The sequence below is a fragment of the Fusarium coffeatum genome (assembly GCF_003316985.1).
Source record: "Fusarium coffeatum strain FIESC_28 chromosome Unknown BRIP53273_contig_97, whole genome shotgun sequence".
Classification (NCBI taxonomy): domain Eukaryota; kingdom Fungi; phylum Ascomycota; class Sordariomycetes; order Hypocreales; family Nectriaceae; genus Fusarium; species Fusarium coffeatum.
Genome location: NW_022157892.1, coordinates 256294 through 278306, shown reverse-complemented (window position 1 = coordinate 278306; position 22013 = coordinate 256294). Strand labels below are relative to the sequence as shown.

The 22013-nt window shown below is 49.9% G+C and overlaps 8 protein-coding genes across 8 annotated transcripts; 4 read left to right on the top strand and 4 right to left on the bottom strand.

Moving 5' to 3' along the window:
- Window positions 1-231: 231 nt before the first annotated feature.
- Window positions 232-2167, bottom strand: FIESC28_04672 (uncharacterized protein; the record flags this gene model as incomplete). Its single annotated transcript, XM_031158819.1, has 2 exons — window positions 232-1508; window positions 1567-2167. The coding sequence occupies 2 exons, from the start codon at window positions 2165-2167 to the stop codon at window positions 232-234; spliced, it is 1878 nt and encodes a 625-aa protein (XP_031017217.1).
- A 1801-nt stretch (window positions 2168-3968) lies between these two features.
- FIESC28_04671 (uncharacterized protein) lies at window positions 3969-4541 on the bottom strand (the record flags this gene model as incomplete). Its single annotated transcript, XM_031158818.1, has 3 exons — window positions 3969-4067; window positions 4251-4405; window positions 4463-4541. 3 exons carry the CDS (start codon window positions 4539-4541, stop codon window positions 3969-3971), a joined length of 333 nt encoding a protein of 110 aa, XP_031017216.1.
- Window positions 4542-4820: 279 nt separating this feature from the next.
- FIESC28_04670 (uncharacterized protein) lies at window positions 4821-5702 on the top strand (the record flags this gene model as incomplete). Its single annotated transcript, XM_031158817.1, has 3 exons — window positions 4821-4865; window positions 5030-5414; window positions 5467-5702. The coding sequence occupies 3 exons, from the start codon at window positions 4821-4823 to the stop codon at window positions 5700-5702; spliced, it is 666 nt and encodes a 221-aa protein (XP_031017215.1).
- A 2157-nt stretch (window positions 5703-7859) lies between these two features.
- Window positions 7860-9569, top strand: FIESC28_04669 (uncharacterized protein; the record flags this gene model as incomplete). The annotated part of the gene is made up of 1 exon (XM_031158816.1): window positions 7860-9569. One exon carries the CDS (start codon window positions 7860-7862, stop codon window positions 9567-9569), a length of 1710 nt encoding a protein of 569 aa, XP_031017214.1.
- Window positions 9570-11926: 2357 nt separating this feature from the next.
- Window positions 11927-14404, top strand: FIESC28_04668 (uncharacterized protein; the record flags this gene model as incomplete). The annotated part of the gene is made up of 1 exon (XM_031158815.1): window positions 11927-14404. The coding sequence occupies one exon, from the start codon at window positions 11927-11929 to the stop codon at window positions 14402-14404; it is 2478 nt and encodes an 825-aa protein (XP_031017213.1).
- Window positions 14405-15754: 1350 nt separating this feature from the next.
- Window positions 15755-17371, top strand: FIESC28_04667 (uncharacterized protein; the record flags this gene model as incomplete). The annotated part of the gene is made up of 4 exons (XM_031158814.1): window positions 15755-15791; window positions 16138-16173; window positions 16230-16763; window positions 17094-17371. 4 exons carry the CDS (start codon window positions 15755-15757, stop codon window positions 17369-17371), a joined length of 885 nt encoding a protein of 294 aa, XP_031017212.1.
- A 305-nt stretch (window positions 17372-17676) lies between these two features.
- Window positions 17677-18687, bottom strand: FIESC28_04666 (uncharacterized protein; the record flags this gene model as incomplete). Its single annotated transcript, XM_031158813.1, has 1 exon — window positions 17677-18687. One exon carries the CDS (start codon window positions 18685-18687, stop codon window positions 17677-17679), a length of 1011 nt encoding a protein of 336 aa, XP_031017211.1.
- Window positions 18688-19427: 740 nt separating this feature from the next.
- FIESC28_04665 (uncharacterized protein) lies at window positions 19428-19758 on the bottom strand (the record flags this gene model as incomplete). The annotated part of the gene is made up of 2 exons (XM_031158812.1): window positions 19428-19617; window positions 19667-19758. The coding sequence occupies 2 exons, from the start codon at window positions 19756-19758 to the stop codon at window positions 19428-19430; spliced, it is 282 nt and encodes a 93-aa protein (XP_031017210.1).
- Window positions 19759-22013: the final 2255 nt, after the last annotated feature.

Below are 22013 nucleotides of genomic sequence, written 5' to 3'. Positions count from 1 at the left end.
CAAAAAAAAAAAAAAACCACCCATTGCTTGCGAGACGGCATCGATAAAGCCAACGATAATACATGAAACAAACGCCGCTATATCTAATGACGTGAACCGTACATGACCAGTCATCAGTCCCTATGGATGCTCCATGAACGTATATATCCAACCATCGCGCTCCATTAACAATGCACCATCGCATGGCATATCCTTCTCAAGGCTAGGACCTCCCTACAACCCTTTCCCGCTCTACTCGGGGATGGGGTTGCCTGAAGGTACCTGCTGCTCCTCCTTCTTGGCTCCCCAGGTGAATGGGGAGTACCAGCTGGACCTCTTGTTCTCCTTGACGGCGTCCTGGTTCTCCTGGACCAGTCGAAGTGGCCGTGGCTTGCCTCCCGCGAACGACGTTGTGTGCCTATCAGAATGGTTTCGGGGCGGCGACTGCGACGGCGGTGTCGACATGGACAATTCACCAGAATCTCCGCTCAAGCTTGACGTCTCACTCCGCATCCCAGGAAAGTTGCCGCTGGTGGCCACCGATGCTCCGGAAGGCACCCGGGCGGCCGCGTTAGGGTTACCCGAGTTGTTGGGGGGCGAGAAGAAGGTTTGGGAATGCCGTGGAGTCCCAAGTGGTGGAGAGACGGGGCCGTCTGGCCCCCGATACATCTGGCTGACCAGGCTGGCAGCCCCAGTGTATTGGTCTGACTGTGGCCGTGGACTCCGCCTTGTGCTTGTTGATCTGGATAACCCGATGGGAATGCTAGGCGCCTTGTCTGGGTCAGTGTGGTCAGAGGACGTGGAGGGCTGGATGACTGAGATTGGCCGAGGCCTCGGTTTAGTAGGGCCGACGGCCATAGATTTGGCTCGCTGGAGTATGGTCCCAGAGGGTTGCTCCTGCTGCTGTTTGTTGGCGGGGGCAGGCGGAAGTTCCTTATTGGTATCTGGGAGACTTTTCAAATCGCTGGACGTGTCGAGGATCGACTCAAAGTCCTGGTGCTGAAGAAGGCGCTCAATAATTTTGTTAATATATAGCGTGAGCGCCTTGTTCTGCTCCTTCATTGACCTGAGCTCGGCTTCGAGGCGACGGTCAACATCAGTGACAGACTCTCCCTCAGTGGCCTCGGACAACTCATCAGCAAGACTGGAACCAGCCGCCTTGCCCTCCAGGGCAGCCAAGGCGTCCTGGTTAGAGTTGGTGCCCATATAGCTGAAGTCGTTCTGTCCAAAGTCGCCCTTCAGCGTTCGCTCCTGTAGAAGAAGCTGATAGCTCTCGTTGTCCTCCATAAGTCGAGCGTTAGCCATGCGTGCTTCCATAAGGAGTCGCTCGACCTCATGTAGCCGACCGCCGCCCTGGTTCTCCGACTCCACCAACTTAATTTGAGCCTCGGCAAGTTCCAGTCGCAGTGATTCAATAAGCTTGTCTTTCTGGAGGATAAGTTTTGAGCTGTTTCGGGAGTCGCTGCGCTGTATAGAGGAGGGGGGCGCGAAGCTGCCGTTCTCGAGGGACGGCGACGAGTTACCAGAATCTAAACAATAGTGAGCGGGGGAACGGATGGACGACGTGAAAGGAATGTGTGGACTCACGTTGTCTTGTAGGACGGGGTTCCTCGATAACGTTGTTTCGCTGAGCAAGACTGTCCTTGAGTCGCTGGATCATGGCTTGCATCTCCTCCTCTCGGTTCGCCATCTCCTCTTTCTCCTTAAGAATAGAGCTGCGCTCTGACTCATAAATAGACTCCATCTCACGCATCTGGCGAGTTACTTCTCTCTTCTCGTTACTCAAAGTCTCGATCTGTTCTTCATATTCGTGTGCTTTCTCCTCCAACTTGGCCGACTCCTTGACCGCCTCGTCTAGCTTAGACTGGAGAACCTCCGCCTGGCGCTTGTATTGAAGGGAAGACTTCTCTTCATTTTCTAAACGCTTCTGGAGGTCCTCTACGGCGGCAGCAGCTTCGGCTCGGGCATCTGAATCAGAGGCGCTAAGTGTATCTCGGCGGGCGATGGCAGCACGAGCAGACACAGGTGCGGTGGTTCGTAGCGATCGAGTTCGGGCATGGCCGTTACTGGTAGGAGTAGTTGATCGGGAAGTAGGACGTGAGGTAGAAGGACTCGGTGAGGAAGAAGAATCGGCATGAGATACTCGGCCAACACCACCAGCCGGAGGCTTCTTAGTAGTGGCAGACATGCTGAATATGAATTTGACTTGGTTGGGTTGTGTTGGGTCGTATGGTTTTAGCGACGGAGTGTACGAGTTGGCGGTGTCTCAACAATATGAGAACAGCACCAGGACGTCCGCCGTCGGGTATAGATATTGAGTAGTTAAAAGTAGTCGTAACGTCGTCTACTTGCGGCCTGCTGTGTTGCAAGTTCGCCTTGTGATTTGGGATGTAGATAATGAACCCAACAAGAAGGGTCGAAGCTGAAATAGGAGTGTCCCTGTCCCGACCAAATGAGGTACAGTAACAACAGTCCGTCTGCGCCTCAGAAGGGACGTTGCTAGGTACGGGGTAGGGGCCTGCCTTTAGCGTGTGGCGTCGGCGTCCAGAAGGTCGATATTTCTGGGGCAGCCCAGCCTAGATGATGTTGAAACAAACCACGCTGGCCCAGAAAATACTGTATTGTACTGTATTTACGGTGAAGCCCATATGTTGAAAAGCAATTCGAGTTTGTAGTGGAATGTGCACGAGTTGAAGAAAAAAGAGGATGATTGGAAAGTTTGGGTTGTAGCCGGTAGATGAGGACAAAGAATTAGATTTGAAAGTTATGCAGGGACTCAAACCCAAACTTTTGTTAACACTCAACCACTGAATCCACGACCGTTACTATACAGTCAATGCTAACCATCTACTCATACTGTAACAGTCAATCTTATTCCGTAACACTGCTGACGTGGTAGTGTCGAACAGGTAACCGACATGTGGCTGTTGTCAAAACGGGATGGTTCTCTCAGGGGATACGGATCCCATTCTAATGAATGTCATGGATCTTTCCCCAGAAGTTCGTTGTCGCATTTGCTTTGCTTGGACCCTCTGCCGGGCTGTCTACATATGGACTTTTCTCCCGCAGAAGATATGATCGGTGATTGATCAATGCATACTGTGCATGACCTGTGTTCATGGTGTCCCATGAGGTTACTGGAAATTGCGATGGAATCTTTGTCATGCTTGGAGGGGATTTTAATGGGTATCTAATGGTGTTGATCAACGTTGGCAAGTGACTCTTATCATTTTAGCTGCAGCTGAGCATGGCATGCAACAGGAAGCTAGTCTTTGTGTTCGACACTGAAGATATGGCGACACTCGAATCTATTAACGTACGATCGCCGTTGACTGATTCAACATAACGTTATGGGTGAAGATCCCGCTAATCTACTCCCGGTGGTCAATGTTGAAACAAAACAAAGCTTGGTACAATCCCGCACAATCCTTCACAGCTTTGCTGTCTTACTCTCGTTGTCAAGTCATTCACCGTCGTCAACTAGAAATGATTGCGTTGTCGGCAACAGCGGTTGCTGTCGGTCTACTTCCACATTCCTTAATTGGTGGCCGCTCCGATAGAATCAGTGGGATGTATTGATCAGACAAGCGCCATAACCGGTCAGGCTGGCAGGAATTCGGTGTTGTGACCAAACTGCTTAGCCAGTCCAGAAAGACTAGGTGACTAACTACACACATATAGAGTTCACAGGCCCAACTTGGAGACAGCAGAGGTTTATAAAGTCAAATCACGATGGACGGGAAAATCGTTGGCGGGGGACAATGTTCATGAGCTTTATTTCTTTCATTGACTTGAACCGGTTCAAAGACCAGATCCAATTAAGCCCACGACACATAGGTCATGGGGAGAACTGCGATCCATTGATTTGCATTGCGTGTTCTCACTAAGAGTCGTCGCTTTTTCGTCACTCCAATTGGTATATCCTCAAATTGCCCTAGACCCATTTTACCCCGAAACGCCTTGAAATGCATTCTCTATCAACGAGACACTTAAGCCTGCTGGTCGCTGAGGATGTCGGAGTCACCAGCGTCGAGAATGGCCATGGTGGAGCATCGGAAGAGCTTACCGCAGGCGGTACCGAGCTCGATCTGTAGAATTACGAGTAAGCCTATGAACCCTCCAAAGTCGAGATGACTTCTTCTCTGGGTAGGCCGCAAGAACTAGGGAGCCCTTGAAGCCAAGGAAATGTTGTTATGCACAAACATTTCCGAGAAGTGTCATCTTGCAGAAAATTGCAAGATGACAGTATTTAAAGAAAAACCGTGACTTACGTTGTTACCAGAGAAGTGGTGGATGGGGGCCTTGGACAACATGCTGTAGTACTCGAGCTCAGACTTGCGGAGAGGAGGAGTGTTGCCAGCAATGATGATGAGCTTGGCCTTGCCGGATCGGAGGCTCTTGAGGGTAGACTTGTATCCAAGAGTGACTGAAATTTCAATTAGCGATAAGTTCGTCAATCGTATTCAGAAATCTGTATGCGTACCCTTTCCGGACTTCATAACAAGCGCCAACTTGGAGTTGATGCTGTTGGCATCCTTCTTGCTCTTCTTGACGGGGGCCATTTTGACTGTTGGGCGACTGGTGGGCGACTGGTCGTTTGGTGATGGAGTGCTGGAGTTGATTGTCTTGAAAAGTTCATTTCGGAGTTTTGAGGAAAGTGCGAATGTGTGGACCCACTCTTGTCGTGCTTACCTAAGAGCCCTAACGTGGCGAACAATTGCTGCTTTGAAATCCACCAGGAGGGCCGCAGGCTAGAGTAGGCACTTGGGATCTCCTCCGCGCCCACCTCAATCTCTCCTCCCACAACCAACTCCGGACATATCCATCAACAATCCGACAAAATGGCGCGCCGTCCCGCTCGTTGCTACCGATACTGCAAGAACAAGGTCCGTTATATTGCTCTCGACGTTTATGAGGAATTTTGGAGGATTTCGGCGTTTTCTGGAAATATTTCCATGACGAAATTCACCCACTCTGCTCTTTTGCCGGGTGTTCCTCTGACGATGACAAATTCATTTTGACGATAACTTCATACTGACTTTACCTTTAGCCGTATCCTAAGTCTCGGTTCAACCGTGGTGTCCCCGACCCCAAGATCCGAATCTTCGATCTTGGCCGAAAGCGCGCCAACGTCGATGACTTCCCTCTCTGCATCCACCTCGTTTCCAACGAGTATGAGCAGCTGAGCTCCGAGGCTCTTGAGGCCGCCCGTATTTGCGCCAACAAGTACCTCGTCAAGAACACCGGTAAGGAGGGTTTCCACCTCCGAGTCCGTGCTCACCCTTTCCACGTCGTCCGTATCAACAAGATGTTGTCTTGTGCCGGTGCCGATAGACTGCAGACCGGTATGCGTGGTGCCTGGGGTAAGCCCAACGGCACTGTCGCCCGTGTCAACATTGGCCAGATTCTCATGAGTGTCCGCACCCGTGATGCTAGTATGTGAAATCCGCTTGACAGTGTTGAATCATGTTACTAATCCACTATCAGACCGTGCCATCGCCCTCGAGGCCCTCCGCCGATCCCAGTACAAGTTCCCTGGCCGACAAAAGATCATTGTCTCCAAGAACTGGGGTTTCACTCCCCTTCGCCGCGAGGAGTACCTCGACAAGAAGGCTGCTGGCCGCGTCAAGGTCGACGGTGCTTACGTCCAGTTCCTCTCCAACCACGGTTCTCTTGAGCGCAACATCCGCCGCTTCCCCGACGCTTTCAAGTCTGAGGCTTAAAGGAATGAAGGATAGGATGGAATATGGGTTTTCTGGCGTCAAAATGGCTTGTCAAATAAGGACCTCTATGACTTGATAGTTTAAGGGCGTCGATTAGGCAAATTGAAATCTTACATTCAGAACTGTCATCTTGCTGCATCACTATGTTTGTGAAGATCATGATATCATGCATGTTTGGTTCAGAAAACGTCTTATCTCAGCAGGAAATCGTGCCCGAAAGATCCGGCTTTTTGGATCTATGTACCACCTAAGCTGCCACTCAGCTACGGTGCTGTGGTCTGCAAGGTTTTCGATAACTACCAGACTTCTGTTTGATCCATCAGTTCAGGCATGACATTTCTACCGTCTCGATGTGCTGATTGGCGGAGCATGTTGTCCGTTCATCCACCTATGTCTAGTGCCGATGTTGTGGTGTGCTCCCGCTCACTTTACATGATTTAATGCAGGAGGAATACTACCTTTCCACCGTGCTGGTCTGTGTTTCCAATTTATGGCACATACTGTAGATGCATATTTCTATAAGAAGACGATCTGATAAGTATTTATTGATAGAGCGGAAAAGCAAGACATTGTCTTGTTGGGGCACTTTGAAAACAAAGCTACTGCGTCTCTATCTGGGCCACATGACTTCACTTGGGTGATTTGTGACGCCATACAGGTCACAGGTAGCGCACATCCTTTTAAATCCCAACGTCTAGCACACAGTCATCAGGGGTCGCCGTTGGACAAGACACGACCGTCCCGCAATCTCAGCGAACATGAATCGTGCCGAAGACTACCTATGGAGCACGACCAGTAGTTTCCTCGTCGTCGGTGAAATTTGCTTCTTATTTGTCAAAGGATACAACAAGCGTAGTGATATCACATCATATTGATATTAGCCTAGACATGCATCTTGGACTTGTGGCGTTGCCGCTTATAGAAACTGCACTGTAGCATCTGCCAGCACAGTCAGATGCAGCGGGAATGAGATGAGAAAGTGGCTGGGTAGTGGACACTGAATCAACGGGATGGAGGGCCAGTGGACCACCTGCGGTTGTGTCAGGTCGCGGGAACCAGCAAGGTACAGCAACTTATCAGCCTGCATCTGATGGATCTTGGCCCGACCACACAGACACAGACCCTTTTTCTTCAAAGATGTAACGATATCTTAGCCGAGCGATATTTGATAGGTACATCAAATATCGGTCAGCGCAAGTCGGCGCAGCATGAAGTTGGTGATAAGCAGGCCCGAAATGCCATAAGGCTCCGACATCGTAGGTTGCATTTGCAATGTAAAAGATTGCTATGTCTGTCCACGTCAGAAGTACCTTACTGCCCTTGACGGAATGGAATCAGGGTTGCACGGTTTAGTTAATGCGGTCTTGTTCATCCGCGTCTGGCGACTCATGCGGGCGGACTCTGTTGAGTGGAACGCATAGTCTTTGAACGTTAGTTAGGACAGACCCTTGAGAGTTGAGACCGAGCATGAACTATGCGCAACGGTCCTTTGTATCCGTCTACCCGGACGTTGTGTTGAAATATTTGCTACGTATATATGATGGGCCATCCTGAATGAAACAAACACTAGAAACAAAGCCATATACAAACCAGCTGAGCTCTGTCAAAGGTACTGGTTGTAGCGGATGGATGGATACCAACTGAACACGCGAGCGTCTTCCCCCCCACCCGCCGATCAACCCCCCGACCTACAGCATAGAGCGTCTAGATGACGCCTATGAGAGTAGCATCCTCTTAAGGTACGGATACAGGCCTAGCTTGAAGCGTTTGGTTGGTCCCATCTTGTCATCCATACAGTACTTCCCGCCTCTTTTTCTCCCTGGGCTATCTTATTTAGTGAGACTACCTAACTTGGAATCCCTCTTCTCCCAACACCCTTGTTCTTGGCTCTTTCTTCTTCTTCATCCATTATATCCTCATTCTTCCTTGGATCTGCTCGAGGTTTTTGACCACGAGCTACCAAGGTTTGTTTATTACCTTTGTCCCACTATCTCTCCTTACTTACTCGCATATCGCCTCTGCAAGCAAGCCCGATATAGGCGGGCAATCCATATCTAGGAGGGTCCACTTCCATCATCAACGCATCTTATCTTGCCCTCCATTTCCTTATCAGAACCAATCTCACGACTTTGCGACGACTGAACGAGTGCCACGATCATGGCTTTCCATCAACCGACTCGACAGTCGGTTCAACGCGTTGTACGGCCTCCAGCCGACGAACAGGAAGTTCCTCGAAGAGAGGCGCCTATTGTCCAAGAGCGCCAGCCAGATGAGTCGCAGGCATGGGTACTATTTGCGCCGACTGAGGTGACGACAACGTCATATCTCACCGAAACAGACCATTCATTACAAACTCCCGGAAGGTCAAGAGTTGGTGATTTGGGAAGTCTGAACCCGACTGCGAAATCGGAGGATGCGTCACGCCAATCCGCTTCAGCATCTGCTCTCGACGATGAGGAAGACGCTGAGCTGGATAGTCTAGATGGGCATTTACCTGGCTTTCGTTCGATACCCGCGGTGCATTACCAGCAACAGGAGGGTGATAATCAAGCATCTGGTCCCGTGTTTCCTAGCCACGACGGGCTAGGATCCTTCCATCTTGATCAACCGACGTTGGGCGCCGAGGCCCAGGACCACATTTACCAGTTCGAGCGCTTCAACCCTAGACGGCAGTTTCAACGAAAGGAGAGCTATGATTTGAGGCAACTCGATGTGGAACATGACCAAGTACATGAAACAGAAAAGCGCCAAAGAATCGAAGCATGGCGTCTGGAGCACAGTCGAGTACTGCTCGGCGAGATCCAACGGGAGACAAGGAGGAGGCGCTTTTCTCAAGCCTCTATTCCCAAGCGACCATCTTCTAATGTGCCTTCTGTAGCCTCGGCTCTAGCATATGATGGGGAGTCAGATAACATGACGTGGCACGATGAGGACGCCATCACGACACCCACCGATTCAGAAGGCATGTTCACTAAGGTTACCAAGAAATTTCTACGAGATTTCGTTGGAATGGACGAACACTCAATCTCAGTTATGCTGGGAGAAATTGAGCCTGAGAGTAACGAGGATCTATCTTCTACACCCCGCGCCTCTCAGCACTTGGCATGGGAGTCACAACAATTCACCAACAGAGAGGAATGGCAATTGAATATGCTCGAGACGATGTCCAGAGAGCTCGGTTCAATCGTGAGCCATATCTCGCATCACCCAGGTGCATTCTCAACATATACTCGAGTGCAGCAAATGCCGTTGCCTTATGCCGGACTACCAATCATCCCAGAGACCAATTCCTCTCACTCCGCTACAGAAAACATCCGACCTACCGAACCCGAGCAATCATCATTTCCTCAATTTAAACCAACAATGCAGCCTTCTTCACAGCCTATCGATGTCCTTGGCAGGTCAGCCGAACAACCAACTGAGACAGAACGTGCCTCACGACAAGATACGCCGATGAGCAATGCCTTCACCCAGGAGGAGTGGGAGAAAGATTTGGATATGAAGCTCGTATTCCGTTATCTACGCTCTCGGTTCATGCCACGAAACAGCAACCCGCCTCCTTCTACCCCAGCCCATCTAGCGACAACAAGTAGTCAAGATACGGCCGCCAAGCTGGCTCGCGTCCGACAACACCACCCGTTGGTCTCACGCATGCGGCCTGCAGCTGAGCGTCGAACGTTCAAAGCCACGACGCCCAGCAGTCCAGTGGCGATCCGACATCCGAGTAGTTGCGCGAGTCAGAGCACAAGACGATCAGCTCGACGGAGCAGCGTCTCATCACGGCATTATTGGGACATCGGTGGGTCGCTGGGTACGGGTTCAGTGATTGCGTCCAACGGCCCGATGGGTAGTTGGGGCGAAGTATGATGATGATGATTGGGAACTTACGACGTCAAACCACGAAGGACACTGTAACGACAGCATAAAGGGGTGTTTTGTGTGTAATATCCTATTTTGGGATATTTGTTACTGAATATTTAAACGTTGGATACAACCACTGGAAATCATCTAAAGACGAGATACGGAGCTTATGGGCCACGATAGAGTTTCATTAATTCATGATTTTTACAGCTTGCTGGGCAGGCTGGCAAGCCAATTCCACTTCACAAAACAACCACATTATTGGAATCATTTCTGTCTGCACTTTTGAAAGTTGAATCACTACATTATTCTTGACCCAGCCCAATTTGTTGGACCGAGTCTTGTAGAGCCAGCCATTGCTCGAGGCGAAAGACCCAGCTGTCGCCTCACTGAACGAGTCGAGATCAGAACGTTTCCGAAAGAGACAATCACGTCAATTTCGGACTTAAAATGCAATAGAAGGAGAGACTGGGAACCAATAGCATCAACAGCCTCGTGTGATGATTGCTTCATAGAAGGGTCTGTTCAATTATGGCACGGGTTACTCATATCTTGTGAAAACTGGATAGTAATGGACCTTTGTCGTCATGCTATTTCGCAAGTAATATAGGTCTTGAGCAACGTTTCTTTCACTTGGGACAATTATAACAATATCGATAGGTATTTTCTTGATGTTTCGCGTGACTATGACTCTTCAACCATTGACAACTCTTATTATCCTATCGTCGAGCAATTACCTGCCCAATGCTCAATTGTTGGGCTTGGTTTGACTCAACTTAGACGAACAAACTGGGACAAGACTCCAGGGAGGCGCCGTTCGCTCCCGTCATTTACCGTACAGCACACAGGCGAGCGGGGACGCGAACTCAAGTTCCTATTGGCTCAAAAGTCCTTATCTCGAAGCGCTTCCCTGTGTTTTTGTACCTTTTGGTGGAGGTGCACTGGCTTGGGTACTTGAATTGGCGTGATTTGGTGTAACCAGGCGGGGTAGATCAGAGGAGCAGCTCTGAAAGTGACTTAAAGTAGTGCGCGCTCCAAGACATTCTGGTGCTGCTTTAACGAGTTTCGTGTCTCCTTGCATTCGACATGATGAAGGCTGGTTTGGACGGTGATTTGAGGCTTCAGTATCTCTACCGGTAACCGTTGGAAAAATCCCGTTAAAACGGGTATGGCTTGGACAGTTAAATGTATTGCCGCTTAAGCGATTGCAATGATAACTCAACGTATGGGGCCATGTCATTTTCTAACTCACCTCCACTGTCTTTCTCTTTGATACCCATCCTAAAAGCAGCTCTAGTGACTTGCCTTAATTAGCCGTAGTGCATCAACAAGGTGCTCGTGTCGACACCGTCGAGGCGTGGTTCTGCTGTGGGGGGAAAGTGCATCCATTCCACTGTACTGTACCACTTCCACTTCCAACTCCATCCCCATACTCATCCCAGTCCCATCCATTTCGTGAGCCACTCGAAAAGTCGTCGCCTTGTTCGCCTTGTTGCTCTAATTGCTTCTTTCATAGGCAGGCAGGAATTGAAGCACCCCTCCGTTTCACGCATTCTCGTCCACTCTCTTCTGTTCGCCTGCGATTTCTACGTCTCCTGAGCTTTCAACATATAAATAGTGCTATTCCGTCAATCCACGATCCTCTGACTTCTTGAATTCTTACGCGCCGTGGTTAGTCTCCTCCATTTTCCTCGGACCCCATTCCCATATTCATCGCCCGGCCTCTATGGATTGCGCCAGGACTTATTTCGACTTTGGAAGCCAGGACCGTGTATCTAATTGATCTCATAGTGCGATGAACTGAATTAGGCGGCCTCTCTGCCCGCGACCCTCTGGGCCTGGTTGAGGAGCACCCGTGACCATCCATCGCGGCCTCCGTTGCTTTCAACCATCTGCGATATTATACATAGACTTCTATTCAGCACTTTCCCCAGCTTCAACTTCCATCGCGAACGAAGGCGCCGAGCCTACTTTATCCGCTTGCGACCCTGATTTCGCGACATGAGCGCGCGCAACTTCCAATGGCAGCGACCCCATTCGACCCGTCCCACTTCACCCCAAATGCCTTCGATATATACACAGATGCTGTCGCGATCAGGGCATCGACCCCCAGCCTGCCAGGAGGATCGTGCGGTTATGTTGACTTAAATCCTGGTGCCAATGGAGCTCGCTGTGGATGCAGGAGGTTTTGGAGCCGTTGCCAGACAGGCAATCCCACACCGGATCAATCCCAATGGTGTATGTGCAATCACCACGCCTGCTACCACGAGGAGGGACCCCGTGATTTCCAGCAGCCTGAAGTGAGTATACTAGGCCAAGAAAATGAACGGCCCAGGACTGGACGGGAACCTCTAAGCCCCGTTATGGATATGGCCATCAAGACACCCCCAGTGATCCCCGGAATGGACTTTTCAAGTTATAACCCAGGAGCCTTATCTTTCACCCAAAGGACTCCTGACCTAAGATTTCCAGACCAAAGGATACCCATGGACATCGGACCACAGCCCAGGATCATGCCCAGTTCACATCCTGGAGCTTCTGCCTCAATACCGGATACCCTCAGTTGGGGCGGGTTAATACAGTCACAGCCATGCCCTTCTACTATACCACCAATCCCATCTCAATGCCTGATGGCCTCTCAAACAGCGTCTACAACTTCATCCGTCCAGGCCAAGTACATTCGGCCCTTTGCTGGAAAGGGTCTAAACACTCTTAACAGTGTCCCAGAAAACAAGCCATCATCTCCAACACAGCCCAGGACCCAGGACTCCCAGCCAACCGCTGTACCCCAAGATCAAGCACAAGGTGGATCTTTTACATGGACATCCCAAGACCATAAACCAGCTGATACCCCTCGGGCTGGTACACCAACTCAATCTGGATCTCGAGCTTCAGCTTTCAGCGCCGCCGTTTCGCGCCGCGCTTTCAAGAACCTTTCTGATACCGTTAGCGGCCACGACCAACGGTTAGACCGGCTAGAGACAGTCTCCTTTACTGTCAATGGACATGAAGATTGTCAGGAAAAACATGACCATGTTGATATCCGGATGACCGATCTGGAGAGTCGAGTTGAGGAGGTTGAGAAAATCGTCAATGATAATAAGAGCGTGCTTAACGATAACAACAGCAATGCGTCTCGCCGCGACGATGCCAGCATGTTGTCGGTCTCAACCAGTGTTACAAGTCGTCCGACACACTCCCAAGAGCTTTGGAGCCAGGTCCAATCGCTTCAAGAACAAGTGGTTCAGCTACAGTCACTAATGCCCTCTCCCAACCACCCGTTTGAGATTGAAGTAGTCTTCCTGCCCTTTCCCCTTAAGAAAATTTGGCAGGAGGCTCAGCAGTTCAAGAACGAGCCACAAATATCCAACGACGACTGGACGCAATTGCCCATGACACACAGCACATCAACTATGCGATCTGAAATGTCTCTCTACCCTGACTGGATAACTTCTGATCAAGAGACCAAATGGTTGCTGCCTAAAGCCTGTCCCGATAAGGGCATGATTGACCGACGGCTGCGCAGCCGTGGCTTGATCAAGACGATATCAGTCAAGGGCTCAGATGCTCGTAGTGTCACCATGGCCATGAATGGGGCTTTTGGTCACCTCTTTCGCGAGATGAACATCTTCTCCCGTGCCCAGACCACAGATCCGCGCTCGTCCACATTCCTCGGGCTTCAATCCACCTGGGTCCCTCTGCGTAAGATCCATAAGGATTCGCGATTACGTTTCCTCAGTCCTGCTGAGATGATGACACCTGCAGTATGGGATGTCCAGTTCCTTAGCCAGGTCATGATGAGAGCTTCTGAGCCTAGATTGTTCATAACTCATCCTGACGCATATCTCCAAGATTTTCAAGCATACGAGATGGGCTGGACTTGGCAGATGCTGAGGGAGATGAGCCCAATCATTCCCGATCCCTCGGACTCATTGGACGATGCCAAGGCTTTTGAAGAGTGTTGGTCATGGGTCGAACAACTCGATGAGCCACATAGAGCTGATACCTCCATGAGCATGCGCAATGAGAAGGCCCCAGCTTCAGTCTCGCCATCGCAGACCTTCTACCCGGCTTTACAAAAGCTTAAATCTTCTAGCCCGTCTCTGGTGCGCGGTCAGTCGCCCCGGCTTGGCAGTCGACGAGGTTCTCACCCACCTCACATCAGAACTTCCTCAATGCCCATGGCTGCTCCCCCAATTCAAGCTTCGCCTGCACTAAGCCGACGCCGAGTTTCGTCTTATGGACAAAGCCGCCACCAATCTCCTGCCTTGCAAATCAACTCTCAGGCAGCAATTATGAAGCGTCGTCGTACGAGATCCCCTAGCCATCGATTCACACCGAGATGGACTGCATCGCCGAGTCCTATGCCCTTCGGTCTTAGCGAACGTCAACAAGCGCGCGGTACCACACCTTTTGCATATGCCACGCCGTTCAGCAACGCACCTCTTCAAGAACGGCCTCTGCGATCAGGAAGTGCGGCGCCTGCCGCCGCTCAAGATGATTTTGCAGATGATTCAGACTTCAACATTGATATCTATGAGAGTGGCTCTGAAGATTTTGAAGACAATGAGAGCGAAAATGAGATGGAGATTATTACACATAACCAGGCCCCTGCTGGCCGAAGATCGCAGGGCTGGCAACTCCCTGAAGATGAGCCATGGCCTGGGATCGAGGACCAACGCGGTGCTTCAGATGATGAAAACGTCGACCCTGACAGCAACGTCAGTAGTCAGCCTTCGGAATACCCTAGCACACAAAATGTTTGGCCCAACAACAACAACACGGGCGAGTTCCATATTCACGAAGATGATGACAACACCAACAACAATAACAGGTCATGAAGTGTTCAGAATACGTTCCACATGATCCATGCCGTATGAAACGAGGCAACAACACTTTCTATATGTACACACTTTTTTATCTCCATCTATACTTGGCTGTCTCATCATGCTATTTCTTTGCATTTATACGTTTGGCGTTTATACGGAAAGGTTCTGGCTTACAAGGCGTCCCTGCAATCAAGGTTTCTTTGGGTGCGATGGGAGTTGGGTGATGATTCAAGGAGTACGGTGTCTGTGATATGGGTTGGATGTTATAGAAGGATCACCGTCCCATCGGAGGGGGAACTACCTTGATACTGCGGGAAAAGTCTGTAAACCTATGATAGATCTTTTGTATCTCGATACCAGCTCATTTACTCCCCTTTGTTTAAGCTTGTTCATGCATATACCAAGCAGGCAAGCTGTAGCTTTTATCTGAAAACCATATTTGTTCATGTCTGATGCATCGAACCACATTGCTTCGACTTGAGAGAACCCACTCACCCATCAACTGTTCTCTGAATTTGCTATCTGAATGTGCCGTACTATTGATAGACCAGAGTGCCTAGATACGTTCGGTCAGTTGATATACTTGTATGAAACCGTTGATTGGATCATTCGTTTAATACTTCACAGGGTCCATTCTGAAGTCAAACTAAAAACACCAAAGACTGGGGCCAAGATCAGATTACCAAAAGTGGAAATATTCGGAGAGAATGGAACCAAACCTCTTATTGTTAAAGAACCAGCTCTCCAGAGTCTGTTCCACCCCACGTTGTGTTGAGTATTGAGCTCTTGTGTCACTGACGTGTTAGCGGAGGTTTAAGCCAGAAACGGCAGCAATTAGGCAGAGTTTGACAAAATTAGCTTTGGCAAAGCATGAATTAAAGACCTGGGATCAACGGTACATGATACTTTTGGGTATATCAGGTCATGGTATTGTATCTTTACTACGTCAAAGCTTGGTTCGATAACACGAAGTTTTGTTGATCTAGGGTACCCAGACCAGGTATATGACTTGATCACCGCCTAATAATCGTCTGGGGCCCCAAGAGATCGATGCCCAAGATCAAAGCGATGGTACCGCCATCACCAGTTTCTGTTGCTGGGCTTGGGCGGGCGGTGTCAAATTTTTTACCCGCTTGGATGCCGTCCCCACCAATTGTAATTGGAAGATGCAGTATTAGCAGCTTGAATTTCAGTTGCAGGCGCGGGTACAGCTACGGGTACAGACACAGGTACAGGTACAACGCGCATGAGCTTGTTAATAAAAAGTCAAGACTCCTCCCGCATTTTTCTTCACCTTTACGAAACTTCACCACATCATCGTCACTTGCTTCTACTTCTTCACTACCTTCTACCACCTTTAAAATGTCTTCCGAGGAGATCACCCACCCCACCATCGTCGGTATGTTAATGTTTATGTTTTTGTTCCCTTCATTCTTTTCCATTCTGCTGCCCCGCGTTGCGCTGCCCCTCTCTCATGATGATCATACGCATGGCTTGCTTTTTGCTCTCGCCAGTTGCTGCGAGAGTATGAGGCTTACGCCGTGGAAGTCAAGCTCATCATATTGCAATTGATACTCTCAGCTTGCTGTGACCATCATGGACAATAGAGCTCTTGACTTTCAGTCTCAGTCTTCCCCTCCATCGCAACCCGCCCACCTTGAGAGCAGCCCAAGCGTCCTACCAAAATTCCCCTCAAAAAACCTCACAATTATCCATATTTAGCAATTGACTAACTTTTCCTCTAGATGGCTGGTTCCGAGAGATCTCGGACATGTGGCCCGGTAAGCGAACTTAACACGTCCAAATCTACCAACTCAATTCTTATCCAACCATGCAGGCCATGCCATGACCCTCCGCGTTGAGAAGGTCCTCGCCCACGAGAAGAGCAAGTACCAGGACGTCCTCATCTTCAAGTCCACCGACTTCGGCAACGTCCTTGTCCTCGACAACGTCATCCAGGCCACCGAGCGCGATGAGTTCTCCTACCAGGAGATGATTGCCCACCTCGCCCTCAACTCCCACCCCAACCCCAAGAAGGTCCTTGTCATTGGTGGTGGTGACGGTGGTGTTCTCCGTGAGATCGTCAAGCACGACTGTGTTGAGGAGGCCACCCTCTGCGACATTGACGAGGCTGTCATCCGTCTCTCCAAGGAGCACCTCAAGGGCATGGCCATCGGCTTCGAGCACCCCAAGTCCAAGACCCACGTTGGCGATGGCTTCAAGTTCCTCGACGACTACAAGAACGAGTTCGACGTCATCATCACCGACTCCTCCGACCCCGATGGTCCCGCCGAGGCTCTCTTCCAGAAGAGCTACTTCCAGCTCCTCCACGACGCTCTCCGTGAGGGCGGTGTCATTACTACTCAAGGTTGTATGTTCCCTATTTTCTTGAGGAAAGTAATTGGCGTCCCTAGGAACGGCAGAATCAGGGACCCCTGCAAGGTCAAAGTTGATCAGCGTAGAAGGGCTCTCCCTCGATGGGTACACCATGTACCACTTCCATCCTAGGGATTGCCAGAAGCTAGTGCTGCTTTCCCAGCTCTGCTTCCGGTAGTCCCGCGATAGCATGTGTTTCGTTCAATGGTTCACGTCTGCCGCGCTCCGGCCGGCTACGTTGTGTTCTGCTGTTCCTGAATCGCCATTTTCTTATTCTATTGCGCCGTAGTTTCTCTATGGACCACACTGACTCGTTGACTCACAGCCGAGAGCCCCTGGCTTCACCTCCCCCTCATCGCTCGTCTCAAGAAGGACTGCGGTGCCATCTTCCCCGTCGCCGAGTACGCCTACACCACCATCCCCACCTACCCCTCTGGTCAGATCGGCTTCATGGTCTGCTCCAAGGACCCCAAGGCCGACGTCAAGAACCCTCTCCGATCCTGGTCCAAGGAGGAGGAGGATGAGAAGTGCCGATACTACTCTTCTGAGATCCACAAGGCCGCTTTCGTCCTTCCCAAGTTCGCCCAGAAGGCTCTTGAGTAAGGTTCTTTACACACGACCAAGAAGAGATGCAGTTTGGTATAGTTGGCTACGTTTATGAGTTTACGCAGGCAAGGGATCAATGGGGACAAAAAAGGCCATGGTGGCCGCATAGATACACCCGGACGCAAAGGAATATATGCGTTCCGAAAAGGAAACAAAAAGACTCGGGCGTTACTGCGAGTCGTGAAATAGAGGATTTTTGGTCTCTTTATTTTGAGATATCTTGTGCTCATATTTGGTGATTCAAACTTGCTTACACATGCTTTTTGGGGGACGAACTTTGACTTAGGACGCTTGGTTCAACCTTAAGGTTCCTCAAACTGGATCTTACCCTCGCTCACATCTGGGTATACGTCAAATCTTCGCTGGGTGTTGAGCGGAATGTTCTTTCTCGCTTCTGTGATCTTATCAGGGTCAAGCTCCCAGTCAACGGTCGTCTCCTTTTCATCTGCCTCAACCTGCACTTGCGCCATAGGGTCCGCGACAAGACTGTGACCATAAGCAGGGTAACCTGTTTCGGCGCGGGCGGGACTGCACAGAGCTACGTAGAGCTGGTTGTCCGCAGCGCGAGCTCGTCCTAGCAGCTGCCAATGTAGAGGGCCAGTTGTAGTGTTGAAAGCACCAGGGTAGATGAGTGCAAATGCACCCTTTCGAGCCGCGATAGTGGCTAGCTCAGGGAAGCGTACGTCGTAGCAAATGGCGACGGCAATTTTTCCGTACTCGGGTAGGTCGACGAGGGTCACTTTGTTACCAGGACTGAGGATATCTGACTCGCGGAATGTCATCTTGCCAGGAATATTGATATCGAAAAGATGCACCTTGCGATGTGTGTCCAACAAAGCACCATCAGGTCCGAAGATGAGAGTTGTGTTGTAGTATTTCTTGGTATCCGGACTGTATTCTGGGATAGAGCCACCGACTAGGTAGACCTTGTTATCGGCGGCCATTTTAGAGAGGGCGTGATAAGAGGGCGCATCATTTTGGGATGGCGGACTGGGCAGCAGAGTCTCTGCGTACTGAGGGAAGTGGTCTGTTCCGTATGGCGAATTGAAGCATTCTGGCAGAACAACAATCTTTGCACCCGATGAAGCTGCACGGCCGACGTGAGAAGCCGCACTATCGAGATTGGCCTTCTTGTCTGACCCGGAAGCGAGCTGAATAAGAGAGAGCTTGACACGCTGTTTGAGAACGGGAGCTGTAGTGGACGACATCTTGCGAATAACCGAAGGCGCTGTACGCTGAAGCAGTGAGAGAGGGGTGGGAGATGATGTAAAAGATCGAGCTGTTAATGCAAGTCGACGGAAGACAGTTCTCATTGTTTTGATTGAGGCAGTAAGAAGATGGAGATGGCGAATGTCATGAAGATGGGAGGGACTTCCATAGTGGAGGCCGGCATCGGGATTCGGATTTGATGATGCAAGGGGGGGTGGGGTTCACAGTAGGTATCTAAAGACAGGACGCGGGGCAACCCCAAGCTCTGCTATTCGTTCATAGTTTCTATATCATATGAGGACTAGGAATAGAGGAACCCTTTCCTACAGTACGACGGAATGATTTAGTATAAGTCAATAAGTATCCTCATTTACGACTATCGACTCAGGTTTGTGTTGAGGTGAGAGCATATTCGAAGAGATCGCCAACTATTTAATAGAGCTTTCTCTAGCAGAATGGATACAATGGAGGTGCCAAACGTTCAAACAAGACAGACACTAGATGTTCGTGTTTTCTGATGGTTACTGGTGTATTGGAACATCGACTGTTCGAGCATAGAATTCAACTTGTAAAGAGAGAGCTAGCCGCTGGTTATTGCTCCCACAGCGACAACTACATCCTCCCAGAAAAACATATCAAGACTCAAAATGAGAGACTCCTTTCACAAACGACCACCATAATCACAATTCTAACCCCCTTGAGCCACTGTCGCTATAAATCAAATCGCAAGGTATCTCGAACTAATGATTGTGCACACTTGTAGTCGTATTCGACTGGTCCCTTACATGTACTGAGATACAGTTATATGCAGGACCAGATTTGGTCCTGCCACGAGTGAAACTCCTTAGGAGCGGCGGCCATAAACACTGAAGCCACCAGAGCTTCCGCGAGAATGGTCAGGCTTGCCATCCTTTGAAGGAGGAGGTGGTGGGGGAGCAGCACCCCCTTGAACCTGAGGAGCCGATGTTCCATTAGCGAGATAGCTATAGGAGACTCTGCGAAGTTTGGTTCCATAGCAGCCCTGGCATGATTCACTGGTTTTCAGTTAGCCATGCTGAACAATAGAAGGAGATGACGACTGACCCTCCGCGCTGGAAAGAGCCGGAGCACAGGTCACAAGTAATCCAAGTCATGTTTTGGTCGTCAAAGACATAGGATGAAAGAGATGAGGACATTGTGTTTAAGATCAGGAATGATTCGAGTGTGATATTGAAGCTTGGTAGTGGTTCTGAATACTCTTGTTTGAAGTTTTTCATTACAACTCCAGGAAAGGTCTCTGATATATATATAGCCATTTATATATGGGTGACAACCGAAACAAGCAAACCAAACAGCTTAATAGCATCATACCACGATCTATCTTTGCAACGGCAACCAACACACCGCCTCTGCAAACGATATGAAGCCGCGATTCGATACAGAGGCGTCGTTTTATCATGCCTGTCAGAGTCGGTAGCCGCTGTCATGATGCCGGCTGCAACCGGGTCTCGTGGTGACGATCAGTCAAGGATGCTTGGTTGCCTTAATCGGGCTCGAATCCCTAAACAATCATATCGAAACGAGTTCGTGCCCGATTTTAGAGGCGCTCAACTGAGCTGAGATGGCAATTCTCACATCTGCCGTCGTAAATTTGGGCCTCATTCTTGGATGCATATCCCCACACCAAATCTGCCGGCCATGAGCTGCAGCATATGGTTGACCGAATCCCAGCAGTTTGTGGCTGTACATGCAGCTCCCCCTTCGGTCTGCACCAAAAACGCCTCCTGAACCGCGTCGTCGGTGATGTATATGGGGATTAAATCCCTCGAGGTCTTGACCGGTTGCGAACGCACTCAGAAATTGGAGCCCATGCTGACCAAGCCTGACGGCTTGCTGCATGATCGCAAGGTTGTGCCTCATAACCCCAAGCTCTTGCGACAAACCAGAGCCTTAGAAAAAGTCACTTCGGCTCAATTAACGCAGCTTTCGCGGGTAACGACAGGATGCCAACTCTCAAATAGAAGTGATATTGCTTGCATGCCTAATTAAGTGCAGCAGCCATGATATGAGACTGCTGGCTCCCCGCCCTTTTTGGAGGATATTCTGGAAAACGTAGATCGGGTGGGTGTGACATATTGTTTTCGAGTGATAGATGTGCTAGGTGTCATGAAATGTCAGCTTAAGCCTTGCCTGAAATGATGATGAGGCGTTAAAAGGCGAAAGGTTTACCATCATGTGTGGAACTGTTCCTGTTTGAAGGCTGATGTGATAGACATCACTAGCCGCGGATTTTGTCGTTGATGTGTAGTTTCAAGGTGTAGGAAGCCATGGGAGGAACGCGGCCTTGGCTGTTATGCGGTGTCTGTCCCGTCTCTTAGCCGGTGCAACCTCCCGATGAGCATCGGGCCTGTCCAGCCGGCGTCGTTTGAAAGTCGACCGACTTTCCTTTTGCTAACCCGCGCCCGTGGCTATTTGCTGCATCCGACAGTCCCAAAGGCCGTCCCGAAATAAGACCAGATACATGAGGCCACGACATCGTTTTGAACATGCCACTCTTGTACACCCATCGATAATCTGACCGGTCAAAAACTAACTCTTCCCCGTCGGTCAAGCCTACACCGAAAACAACGGGCTACGGGCCATGATTTTGGTGGTGTTTCTTGGAACGCGGAACCGTACACCTCTCCGGCTCTGCTTTTTTGTGTTACCCTCACTCTTCAATGTTGCAATGCCAAGCACACCATCGTTTATCCACCAACAGTTTGTCATGAAGTCATGAATTGAAGAACTTTGACCAATCTCAATTCTCTTATCGATCAATGCCGAGTCTGGCCTTTGCTCGGCTTAAGATTTCGGCGGCAAGAAGAAACTACTCAAAGTCTGACCACCACACTTGTGAATACTAGCAATATCAGAGCGCGACAATGGGTACACAATTTGCCAGATAGGCAAAGCTATCGAAGATAGCGATGGTCAAGATGTAGATCCTGGACATGTCGCGCGAATCGTCTTGCAGGTTCTTTGCCAGTGTGACATGATGTCCTTTATCTCAACGTTCGAGGCCATGCACATTCGGTCTTTAGCTTATAAGGCGCAACTCAATGACGTCTAGGCTCATCAGAGGACTGTCAGATGACCTTGACAAAGGTTAAGGCCTGTTTGTTACCAATCAGGGACGATAGGATATGATCTGTGTTATCTCCGTGGTGGTCAATCTGGATGTTGGAGTTCGAAGTGGGCGAGAGATACAATATCGGTGATCTAATCAGCTTGTGGCATATATCGTTGATGTCGGTTATGCTGGGGCACCTGGATCGGCGAGTCGGGATAGATTGCATGCCAGCCTGTAATAGCTAACTGAGGGAGGGACCTCTGTTTCCAACCTTTGTTAATAGTAAGTGGAAACGACAAAGGAGAAAGAGAAGCGTATTCTGAATACTCAAATATGACT